We start from the raw sequence: 13,050 nt of genomic DNA on the forward strand, positions 1-13,050 counted from the left end.
AAGGTATGTCAGGTTCATTTTCCTGTACACACAAGCATATGAAAATGAACACACCGACAATTGTTCTGATGGACTGCATATCCGTACGAGGCTGACAATCGTGACTAGTCTTAAGGAAAATAATGGTTATGAAGTGCATTGTCAGTTGCCCGGTTTTTCACACTCGTTTCAGAACTTTCCTTTCTACTTCACCCTTTGAGTTGTAAAAGGTATACAGCTCTAAAACAATTTCAAAATTCTCTTTAAAGTCTATTTGAAAGTACAATATATTCGTTACCTGCACAACAGTTTTTTGCTTTCGCCCCCCCCCCCCTACCCACAAATCCTAACCTATTCCAAGAAAAAATCCTCGGTACCGCGTTGATGAAAGGTACGAGTGATTAGCATTTAAATTATAGGTAGTATAGTACTTTCACTGGAACCTTGAATTTTGTTATTTTCAGAGCTGGTAATTTAAAACTCAACCTGTCATATTGTACTGGAGCTCAAAAGGGTCTTCTAGTGCTACAAAGGCACTGTGTGGTTAATTCCATTCTAATTGATTTTATTTGTTGCAGGTCGCTGCCCAAACTCAGCAGCCAGGACGAGGATGGGCCGACTCCTCACACCCAGTTCACTGGCGTGGCGCACTTCGAGCCAATCCCGCACGACCACGACTTCTGTGAGAGGGTCGTCATCAACGTAAGTGGCTCACCTCATACTTTCACTAGTGGTGTAGAAGAGAAGTGGACTGGTGACACTGGGAAGAAATACGCAGAAATACTTTCCGTTGTGGATAATTATTACTGGGATTTGAAGTGAACTTCAATATCATGCATTAAATAGAGAACCTAGAAATCTTGGGACTTACTTCATAAATTTATTCAACGCTGACGAGCAAGAGATAATAGGTTAAATTATATGTATTTATACAACACTCTTATTTCGAATATCTGTATATTTTCTATGCTAATTACAAATATTTCAGTAAAGATCAATTAAATATAATAAATACTCTCTCGTAAGTATCCAGTCCTTCGCTATTAAGGGAGGAAAGTATTCAAACGTATTCATTCACTAGTGGCAAGTTCTGAAAACAAAATCCAGAAAATGAGGCTGTCATCAATGATATTGTATTTAAAATGAATTTTGGAGCTGGTTTTATTTTCCCAATACTGTTTGGATATACTTTTAAATAAAAAGATCCAAAATCTTGAAAAAAATTCTAGAACTTTTTGGAAGAGTTGTCTTGTTTTAGATTTTATAAATGTTTCTACGTCCTTCATTTTATCCATACTAACTATAATCGTTACACAGAGAAGACGTTTCTGGCTCTTCTTCAGAGGTTCTCTTCACCCTAACGCATAACATTTCCTAAGTATGAGTTCTAATAAGATGAGTATTTTAACGTTTAGAATGACTAAAGGAAATGTACATTTCCAGTCTCAATTTTATTCAGTATGTTTGAAAGTAGTTCACACACTTTGGCATAAATATTTCCTTGGTATGCCATCGTGTCACTGATATGTAGTATTATTGAGTTTAATCGTACATCATTTCCTATTCACATTAAATGCAAAGTTTAATAATGTAAATTATTATTGTTTTATGTTTAGTAATGAGCAGCATCGGACATGTAAACTAAACCAATTAAAGATGACAGTCTCAATCCATCCTTCGACAACAGTTGCACATATTTGGCATCCTTTTCTTTTACACCGCGAAGTGATTTTATTTTTCATTTTAATAAAATCCACTGCAGTTGTACACTTGGCTCTAACAGCAAAAACATAATGTTTTTAATTTTAAGGGCATATCAAGAATTAAAAATTGAAATATAACTCAAGGAAGATGCAAAGAACTGAGTGAAATATGACTTCATAACAGGGTATAAAAGTATGTTTAAAATAAGTTAATTGAATAGCTTAACATACCTGTAAATAGCATATCGTCGGCTTACTTCTAAAACCTCGTATGTTACGATGTTCTTCCTACCCATTATATGCCATAACACTGGTCACGCCTCCCAGCCACATATTTATATGCAATCCATCAGATACTTTTTCGTAGTGTTTATTTTCCTGTGCGAGCGTATAAAGGAAAATGGACCTTACAATACAGTATTGTAGGGATGTTGTTTTCATTGCGAATTTAAGCACTCCTACAGTTTAACGTATGTAAGGTTCATTTTACTTTACAAAGAACCATAGGAAAATGAACACAACGAAAGCTGTTCTGATGGACTGTACATCCAAATGTGGCTGGGAGGCGTGACCAGTCTTAAGGAAGAAAATGGATAGGAAGTGAAGTGGGAGATACGAGGTTTTAGATGTAAGCCATCGATACAACACGTATTATTATTATTAATATTATTATTATTATTATTATTATTATTATTATTATTATTATCCCAGTCAGGTCATTAGCTCCCTGAGATTAGAAACATAATTCCAGACTCCTCGAAGAATGAGATAGTCGGGTTGAGAAAGGCAGGGTCATGGAACACGGAAATGTGAAAGGCAATCTTACCGGAGGTAGGACAGGCAAGATGAGAGGTATGCTTGCCTCAGGTAAGTAGAAATAATTCCACTTTCTAATCGTAATTTTTGAATAGATGTTACACTTCAGGGCAATAGATGATATTATATACTCTTTCATTTGTTTGTTGTCACTAAATAGAACATCTATCTGTCAAATTAGGATCTTCTTGTACGGTATACTCGATCGCTAGACAGCACACCATCAGCGAATATTCTATAAATGAGCAGAATGATAGAAGTGCAAACCAGTATCGGACCTCTCTCGCTCTATCAGTCTGTGTGTGTGTGTGTGTGTGTGTGTGTGTGTGTGTGTGTGTGTGATATATTTCAATATAATTATCTTAACGGAGAGTAAATGGTAGGGCATAATAATCATATTGACTAGATCAGCTTCCACCTAAATTGCTTGTTTGCCCATCAAGCAATCTATTTATTATTATGATTCTGATTATCTAAAAAAGCATGCGTAGCGAAAATGTGAGCAGTGATTACTCTCTAATCCCCACCTCTTCTCTGGCTGGTAGTCGATCTCGTTTCCATTTTTGTTTTACGCACTGCTGGTGGTTAGACAATTGCTTTACTTCCCCTTCGAGATTCCTCCATCTTCCCCTTCTAGAAAGGTGCTGTGAAAATTGCATACCTAGGTGCGGAGTGACTCGATGCACGATTGTATATTCACCAGCGCTTATATAAGGAATACAATATATCGATGGCTTACATCTGAAACCTCATATGTCCCAATGCTCTTCGTATCCATTGTATCCCTTAAGACTGGCCACGCCTCCCAGCCATATATGGATTTACTGAACCCTTGAACCTACCGTTCCATTGTTGGTCGTTTGCCTCGGCTACTTCGGTACTGCAATATCGACTCGGATTTTGGGGTCGTTACGAGTACTTTTCATTTTTTTTTTTTTGCTAGTTGTTTTACGTCGCACCGACACAGATAGGTCTTATGGCGACGATGGGACAGGAAAAGGCTAGGAGTGGGAAGGAAGCAGCCGTGGCCTTAATTAAGGTACAGCCCCAGCATTTGCCTGGTGTGAAAATGGGAAACCACGGAAAACCATTGTCAGGGCTGCCGACAGTGGGGTTCGAACCTACTATCTCCCGAATACTGGATACTGGCCGCACTTAAGCGACTGCAGCTATCGAGCTCGGTCGAGTACTTTTCATGAGAAGCAAAAATGTGCTTCGTAAAATGTTATTCAATGTAATCGTGATAATCTATTTTACTAAATAGGCTAGGAAAATCAGCTAAATGTGTCACAACATGTTACAACGCAGTCATAATGCATAACGTGAGTGTTAAAAATACACTCGTGTTCATAAAAAACCACAACACCTTGAAATAATAAAGATAGGAAGTTCATATTCACAGGGTACTTGCATTAGTACGTTGTAAAGAAATGATTAGCATTTGAACCATGTCGGCCATTAGGTTCAAGGTCGACATCGATATCTCAGCGCAACACCACCGACTGGTAAAATGTGCCTGCGACTCAAGTTGTCGTTATAAACCGAAGTTAATGGTCAGTGTGGCTTGAGAAGACGTGCAGGATGCCTCGCAGACGTATACGAGAACCGTACCGTCAAATGAGTTAGTATGAAAGAGGGCGCATTATTAGCGTGAGAGAACGTGATGCATCCATGCGGGAATTGCTGCTCGTGTATGACGAAGTGTGTTAGCAGTCCAACGGGAGTGAATAGAATGGTTCACAGAAGGCCGTAGAACACAACGAGATGGGTCTGTTCGCTCTACCAAGACCACCCCCGAGAAGATCGACAACCCATCCAAAAGGTAATGCAGGAGAGATCTGCGTCCTCCTCGGCTCTGGCGCAACAGTAAAAACAGTGTAACACATCATACACTATCAAGAGTGACAGTCCGTCGTCAAGGATTTGCTTGTTGTACTCTTGTTGTTTATTTGTTTGTTTGTTTGTTTGTTTGTTTGTTTGTTTGTTTGTTTGTTTGTTTGTTTGTTTGTTTGTTTGTTTGTTTGTTGGGTAATTATGTTAATTTTACTTTGTTTTTACGTTACTCATAAGTGACCATTTCCACCGGGATATTTCCCACTTGCAATGTATTTGTTAATAATAATCATAAAAATGTATTAGGGTCTGGGTTACCAGCGCGTCGTCCACTTCTCCGCCTACCTTTGACTAATGTGCATAAACATGCTAGACTGCAATGGTATATAGAACGACGTCACAGAGGACAGGAATGTCAGCAGATAGTATTTTCGGACGAATCCAGGTTCAGTTTGCTTGAAAATGATGGCCGCATTTTGGTTCGTCGCAGACAGGGGGCGAGGCATTACATTAACTGCATTCGCACAAGACATACAGCGCCAAATCAAGACCTTATGGTGTGGGGTGCTATTCGGTACAATCACAAATCACATTTGGTGCGTGGCCAGGGCACTGTGACAAGTTTGACCTACGTGATTGACATCATGTGACCCGTAGCCATACCCTTTCTGCACAACACCACAGACGCCATATTTCAGCAGGACAATGCGCGACCACTTGTTGCTGCACGAACACGTGCCTTCTTGTAGTCACAGGATGTAAGACTGTTGACCTGTCCCACCCGATCACCGGACTTGTCGACAATCGAAACGACGGGGGCGCTGTGTCCCAGTGCCAACCACCAAAGACGAACTGTTGAACCAGGTGAATGCAGCATGGATGGCTACACCCCAGGACGCCATTCGAGCCTTATACGCGTCGATGCCATCACGCATGGAACAATTTATCAGTGCCCATTATGGATCCAGTGCCTACTAGGCAACAGGACACGTGCTGAACCTAGGTGACCTAACTGCTGATCGTTTCTGCAGAACATACTAATGAACTTGTCCTGCGAATATGAACTTCCTATCTCCAGTCTTCCAAGTGTTCTGTTTTTTTATGAACATGGGTGTATATTGAAATTGTTTAGATTATTGTCTTCCAACGGCAGAAAACGCAATGTATGATTCGTGTACAGCCAAAACCAGAAAAAGAATAGAAAATCTGATAATCGGGCAACATTGATCCAAACGATAACTGAGAGTTAACCCACACGGTCAGTGGAAAATCTGACCTTCAACACTCGCTAACATCTTCCACACTCGTATCAACTACTGCAAACAATAACATCATTCAAGTCGATTCGCAAAAATGCCTAACCTATGACTTGGCTATATACAGACGGCGTCCTAATCCTGCCGTTGAGTCAACGTTACAGTGTCTACTCATCCTTAACGCTAATTGTAATAAAACCGGCATCCAAAATCTATCGTTGAGCCAACGTTATGTTATCTACACATCTCTCATACTGCCGGGTGAAATCGAGATTTTAACACAATGTCCGGATATTTAAATCTGATCCTCGTTGAAACTCTAATACATGAAGTGAAATTATATACAGAAATGAACTCGAATCTGGAAATATTAATTGTGTCTATTTCCTTCAATAAAGCGTGAAATAGAAACTAAACAACATTAATCCAGCCCGGGAGCCACTACATTTGTAATGTTATAAGTGAGTGGAAATTATGCACTCTTACTTGGAGAGCGTCTGAGAGGAGAGATGTGTTCATTGCGATGTCCAGGAACCCACCATCCCGCCCCAAGAAGTACATTTAATTTTATAACCTAATTAAGATTATTACACGCCATATTCATTTCTCAAGTAGCTTCTTGTATTTCTATTGCCCAATGTAAAGTGGCACGTGATCTCTTTCCCGTGAAGGAACTTAATCATAAAGAGTTACCAACCGCAGCACAATAAAAGCGCAAGTGGCCGCGCTCACGAAACTAGGGGCCTAACGCCGCTTCCCGGCTTCTAACCGTCCAGACCAATGGTCTTGTCCACGACAAGAATCCTAACTATCCAGACCAATGGTCTTGTCCACTGCAAGAGTCCCAACCGTCCAGACCAATCGTCTTTCCTCACGAAACTAGGGGCCTAACGCCGCTCCGCGGCTTCCAACCGTCCAGACCAATGGTCTTGTCCACGGCAATAATCCTAACCGTCCAGACCAATCGTCTTCCGTCCAGACAAATCGTCTTCCGTCCAGAGGCAAGAATCTTATAATCACCACCACCAGCTATCGAAGCAAGCGAAGCAAGCATAGTTCCTAAGTATAGAGGTTGAAAGCACTGAGCACTGGTAGAGAACATCCTTTCCGAGTAGGCCGCGAGCGAGAAAAACAAACGACAGTCGCTACGCGTGGGTTGCCCCCGGGCTGGACTAATGACTGTTCGAATATTTTAATCTACTCCTTATTACAATTTAAACACATGCGGTGAAGTTAGCTAAATAAAAATAAACTCAAATCTCGTTTGATATTATGTAATATCACTGAAAACAATAATCACAACCATCGCGATATTGACGGCATATCTCGAGTGTGAGGCTCCAATTGACCCGCAATATCAACACTCCAAATGTGCATCGTCGTGAACTGTCCATTGAAGTAACTTCTCATCAACATATGCATGCTAAACTCTCAATCTAATAAAATTCATTATCTCACACACAATGTTTGCAATCCGAGATGTTTTCATCTCGTAAAGATACAGAATAAAATTCAATTTAAAATAATCAAGTATTATCTTGACCGTGTCAGAAAGCATGTTGTATCAAATAGAATGGTCACCTAGACATAAATGCCGTTACCTACGGTCTTACATAAAATAATAATAATAATAATAATAATAATAATAATAATAATAATAATAATAATAATAATAATAATAATAATAATAATAATGGGAGAACATCAACTTGTACGTAAAATAGGCATTACAACGCACTCACTTGGATTCGACAACCCTTACATTTTTCAATCGTTCTGGATCATCGTTCCTCTTATACAACCTGTCTCAAAAATATTACACATCAACTTACACACCATGTCACAAAAATTCCTCTCCATCGAACTACAGGGCCTATTATCCTCCGTGTCCTGCTTATTCTACATCACTCATACATTTCAGATTTACTCTGCCTTTTACTTCTTCCTAATTATTCTCATAATATTTAATTTCCATTACAATCCATTATCTGCTAGCTTGAAACTTTTAAATACAAGCGATCCCATAATCAGACAACTTCATAATGATCTCAAAATTAAATTCTTGAAATTTTTCCGGACCTCAGGAGCTAAATAGCATGCCGTAATTTTCTATATCACAAATACACAGTTTCATAAAATTTGAAATCCCAAAATGCCAAACTTTATCATAGGCTACTTCACTGGATTTCGATATAAACTGCCAATCTCTTTCACCTAACTTCTGAACTCATTTTTATTAACTTATTATCTCAATTTAATCCTGAGGTGAATATTATTATTATGTTGTTGTTGTTATGTTACTTTATCACATTTATAATGGTTATTTTTATCGTTATCATTATTATGACTTTTACCGGCCCGAACATTATTTCATTGAGTTTCATTGTAATATTTAACTTCACTGTTTTTTAAGAAATTTAAACACAGTTTAACGTCTCGCGCGCTGATATACATAACAGACAATTCACCTCTACAATGGAATAACGACAAGCCACGTCATCGTCATCGCAACATACTTAATTCTACACACGCCACATATACAACGCGATGGTATGATTTATTAATTAATTTAAAGGGACAAGCATTTACATCTCTAACTACAAAAACATAATATTTGAATTAGACAAACCTGTAATTGTGCCGCATGACGTAGCGTTATCTTGGCTTTACCTTGCAAGCCAGCAAACTCTGAACTTAGCCCCTCATAGTGGCAGGAGGCATTCTTCACTTGAATACTACCTTATCAATACACTGATTCTGCACTCGTCTTGAAGCAAAACACATTAATTTTCTTGAGATAACTAAAGTAACGAGAAATTTTATTAAATACATATTCACAAATTTTAAACCACACAGCCTCGTGTCGAGTATTCAACTGATGCAGTTCGTGAAAAATTCCCACCTCCTCTTCACCAGGTGTTCCACAGCTGTAAATGACCGTGAAACAAAGGATGTTATCTCTGCCAGACTCCAACAGCCCTCCGTTACAGATAAAATAACCTATAACCTATAAGCTATCTGTGACTTTGCTGTCTTCCTACGCAGAAGTTCATGAATCCTACAGATAATTCCTATGATATTCCCACCTACCAGGATGGATTTCGTAAATACAGTATTCCAGTATCTAAGTAGCCTTCACTCCCCTTTACCACTTTGTAAAATTTCCATCTCTCAAGCCAACTGGCTTTTGAGATTCCCCAATCTATCTCACACACTTCAATTTTAGAAGTCCTCTTCTTGATATCACTCGACGTACGTTCACCCTCTCGGACAACTGAATGATGACTGACTGTCTTTCTTGTAGAGGGGTTATTTATGCATTCTCTAGAGGCGCGCTACGTTGCATTATCTACTATTGTGAAATCATTCCATTTAATATCCGCTGGACCGATTTCTTTGAGACTCACCTCAGAGACTCCGCCTATCTTTCCAGTCACGATGGTGTTGTTCCCTGATTTTTACTGCTTCTTTACCGGGTGCAATTAATTAATTTCTTTTGCGATGCTTCGCACGCATTTGGACCGTATGTCCTTGACACGTGTATTCAACTCTGCCAGGATGGAGGCTAACTTTCTCCTAGCATAATTAAATACATTTCCACCCTGTGAAGTTAGCTTCATCAAATGTTTCCCAAATGTATTAATTAATTACAGTGGAACCTTGGATTGCGAGCATAATTCGTTCCGGCAATATGCTTGTAATCCAAAACGCTCGTATATCAAAGCAAGTTTTTCCATAAGAAACAAATGAAACGCGGATGATTCATCCACAACACAAAATATTTATTCGCATAGCATTTCTAAAACAAAATATAACGTAAAACAAATATTAAAGTGCACTTTTCCTTACAATAGAATCATTGTTGATGTGAGGGAGACGAGAGATGACATGAGAAGAGTTACGGTGTAGCACGAATTTCACTAACAGAATCACTGCTATCTGTTGGCTCACTGGAATATTGTTTTCTTTTCCCGCAACTTTAAGGAGGAACCTGTCCAATGACTGTTGCTTTTGCCTCTTTTTGAGCATTTCACGAAAATGTGACATTGCATTGTCATTGAACTGATTCATCGCTCGCACTGCTACAGCCTTATTTGGGTGGTGTTTTTCTACAAAATTTTGCACCGTTTCCCAGATTTTTAACTTCTCCCGAATCTCAATTGAAGTGAGAGATTCCATTGACTTTTTCACCTTTTCCCCGGAGGAGATCTCCTCCATAACCTCCTCCTGTTGTTCGCGATGCAGGTCCGTCAGTTCGTTGGTGGTCAGTTCCTGCTATGTTCTTCTACCAGCTCTTGAATGTCCACGTCATTCACCTCCAGCCCCATAGTCTTCCCTACGGACACAATTTCATCGACAATCGGCGGCTCATTGTCACCAACAATTTCCTCAGTCAAGTCCAAGAACACAGTCAGGCCACAGCTTTCCCCAAGCGGAAGTGAGAGTTCTGTTGGTGACTCCATCCCAGGCTTTATCGATGATCTTCAGGCATTTCACGATGGGAAAATGCTTTCTCCCAAACTTTCGGAAGGTAAGGTTTGCCCCTTCGGTCACTTCGAAGTGTCGCTGAAATAGTCCTTTGGGGTATAGCTTCTTGAATTTCGAAATGACTTGCTGATCCATAGGCTGGAGTAGTGTTGTGAGGAAGGAACTTCACCTTAACGAACTTGAATTCCTCCAATAAGTCGTCCTCAAGGCCTGGAGTATGAGCAGGAGTATTGTCCATAACCAGCAAGACTTTGAGCCCTCGTTCATGCATTCAATAAAATAACTGGGGAGGGGAAAACGTAGGCACACGTGATGCTCGTATTGCGGAACTTCACTCGCTTATCAAGTTACAATTTATTTAAAATGTTTGCTCGTCTTGTAAAACACTCGTAGACCAAGTTACTCGCATTCCGAGGTTTCACTGTATTTCCTCGTTAATGACTGTGACGAAATCTCTCACAGTGAATGTTATTAAAAAGGAATTTCATTATTAATTATCCGTGACCTTCCGAAATGTTCCGACCTCTTTCGATGTGTTGGAGGTCACATCCCGCTGTGAGTTGATACGCCACGGAACACGAGGTGAGCTTGCAATAAAAATATGGATGCGCGTTTTTTTCCTCAATCTTGTAGTTGGCATTTCAGCAAGGTTGAATTATGGACTCAATGCATCCCATCAGAACAGTTTTCGTTGTGTTCATTTTCTTATGGTTACATGTAAAGGAAAATTAACCTTAAATACATTATACTGTAGGAGTGCGTAAATTCGCTTGCAAACAACATCCCTACAATACAATACGATACGGTAAGGCCTATTTTCCTTACACATTAGCACAGGAAAATGAACACATCGAAAACTATTCTGATGGACAGCATATAAATATGTGGCTGAGAGGCGTGACCAGTCTTAAGGAATAAAATGGATAGGTAGAGCATTGGGACATACGTGATTTTAGAAGTAAGCCATCCATGTGGACAACTGTGTCACTCAACAAATTTCTTCGCTGTTCGGGTAAAAGGTCATATCTCACAATCTGCTTCCTACACATTATTTTCCTTAAGATTGGTCTCGCCTCCCAGCCACATACGGATATTCAGTCCATCAGAACAATTTTCGTTGTGTTCATTTTCGTAACTAACGTGTAAAGAGGAAAGCGAACTTAAGTACAATATACTGCAGGTGTGCGTAAATAAGTCATGCAAACGTACATTCCTAGAGTGTGGTAGGGTAAGGTTCATTTACCTCTACACCGAAGCATATGAAAGTGAACGTAACGAATATTGCTCCGATGGAAAAAATTTCCATATGTGGGTGGGAGGCGTGACCAGTCTTAAGGAAAATAATGGATAGGAAGAGCATTGGGAGATATGACCTTTTGACCGAACATCAAAGAATTACTGTATATTAATGTTCAAAATAACATTCTCAATGTAAAAAAATTCATACTGGTGGTGTTGCGAACAGCCAAGCTCATGGGGAGAAGGAAAATGATGTTGGTGAAATTACGCTTTAGGAAGTGGAAAGGATGGTAAATAAACTCCATTGTCATAAGGCAACAGGAATAGATGAAACTGGACCTGAAATTGTGAAGTATACTGTGAAGGCAGGGATGAAATGGCTTCATAGTGTAGTAAAATTAGCATGGTGTGTTGGTAAGGTACCTTCAGATTGGACAAAAGCAGTAATTGCACCTATCTGTAAGCAAGGGAACAGGAAGGATTGCAACAACTATCGAGGTATCTCATTGATTAGTATACCAGGCAAAGTATTCACTGGCATCTTGGAAGGGAGGGTGCGATCAGTCGTTGAGAGGAAGTTGGATGAAAACCAGTGTGGTTTCAGACCACAGAGAGGCTGTTAGGATCAGATTTTCAGTATGCGCCAGGTAATTGAAAAATGCTACGAGAGGAATAGGCAGTTGTGTTTATGTTTCGTAGATATCGAGGAAGCATATGACAGGGTACCGAGGGAAAAGATGTTCACAATACTGGGGGACTATGGAATTAAATGTAGATTATTGAAATCAATCAAAGGCATTTATGTTGACAATTGGGCTTCAGTGAGAATTGATGGTAGAATGAGTTCTCTGTTCAGGGTATGTACAGGGGTTAGACAAGGCTGCAATCTTTCTTTCACCTTTGCTGTTCGTAGTTTACATGGATCATCTGCTGAAAGATATAAAATGACAGGGAGGGATTCAGTTAGGTGGAAATGTAGTAAGTAGTCTGGCCTATGCTGACGACTTGGTCTTAATGGCAGATTGTGCCGAAAGCCTGCAGTCTAATATCTTGGAACTTGTAAATAGGTGCAATGATTATGGTATGAAAATTAGCCTCTCGAAGACAAAATTGATGTCAGTAGGTAAAAAATTCAACAGAATTCAATGTCAGATTGGTGATACAAAGCTGGAACAGGTCGATAATTTCAAGTATTTAGGTTGTGTGTTCTCCTAGGTCGGTAATATAGTGAGATTGAATCAAGGTGTCGTAAAGCTAATGCAGTGAGCTCGCAGTTGCGATCAACAGTATTCTGTAAGAAGGAAGTCAGCTCTCGGACAAAATTATCTTTACATCGGTTTGTTTTCAGACCAACTTTGCTTTACGGGAGTGAAAGCTGGGTGGACTCAGGATATCTTATTCATAAGCTGGAAGTAACAGACATGAAAGTAGCAAGAATGATTGCTGGTACAAACAGGTGGGAACAATGGCAGCAGGGTACTCGGAATGAGGACATAAAGGCTAATTTAGTTATGAACTCGATGGATGAAGCTGTACGCATAATCCGGCTTCGGTGGTGGGGCAATGTGAGGCGAATTGAGGAGGATAGGTTACCTAGGAGAATAATGGACTCTGCTATGGAGGGTAAGAGAAGTAGAGGTAGACCAAGACGACGATGGTTAGACTCGGTTTCTAACGATTTAAAGATAAGAGGTTAGAACTAACTGAGGCCACAACACTAGTTGCAAATCGATGAT

At 39.8% G+C, this 13,050-nt stretch overlaps 1 protein-coding gene across 1 annotated transcript in view; it reads left to right on the plus strand.

The window, feature by feature from the left end:
• The window catches only part of Sh (Potassium voltage-gated channel protein Shaker), a 719,812-nt gene that overhangs the window by 299,665 nt on the left and 407,097 nt on the right, over window positions 1–13,050 (plus strand). The window contains exon 3 of the mRNA XM_068225948.1: window positions 558–681. Within this exon, the coding sequence (XP_068082049.1) occupies window positions 558–681 (124 nt within the window). The remainder of the gene's footprint in view (window positions 1–557; window positions 682–13,050) is intronic.

The sequence above is a fragment of the Anabrus simplex genome, chromosome 2 (assembly GCF_040414725.1).
Source record: "Anabrus simplex isolate iqAnaSimp1 chromosome 2, ASM4041472v1, whole genome shotgun sequence".
Lineage (NCBI taxonomy): Eukaryota > Metazoa > Arthropoda > Insecta > Orthoptera > Tettigoniidae > Anabrus > Anabrus simplex.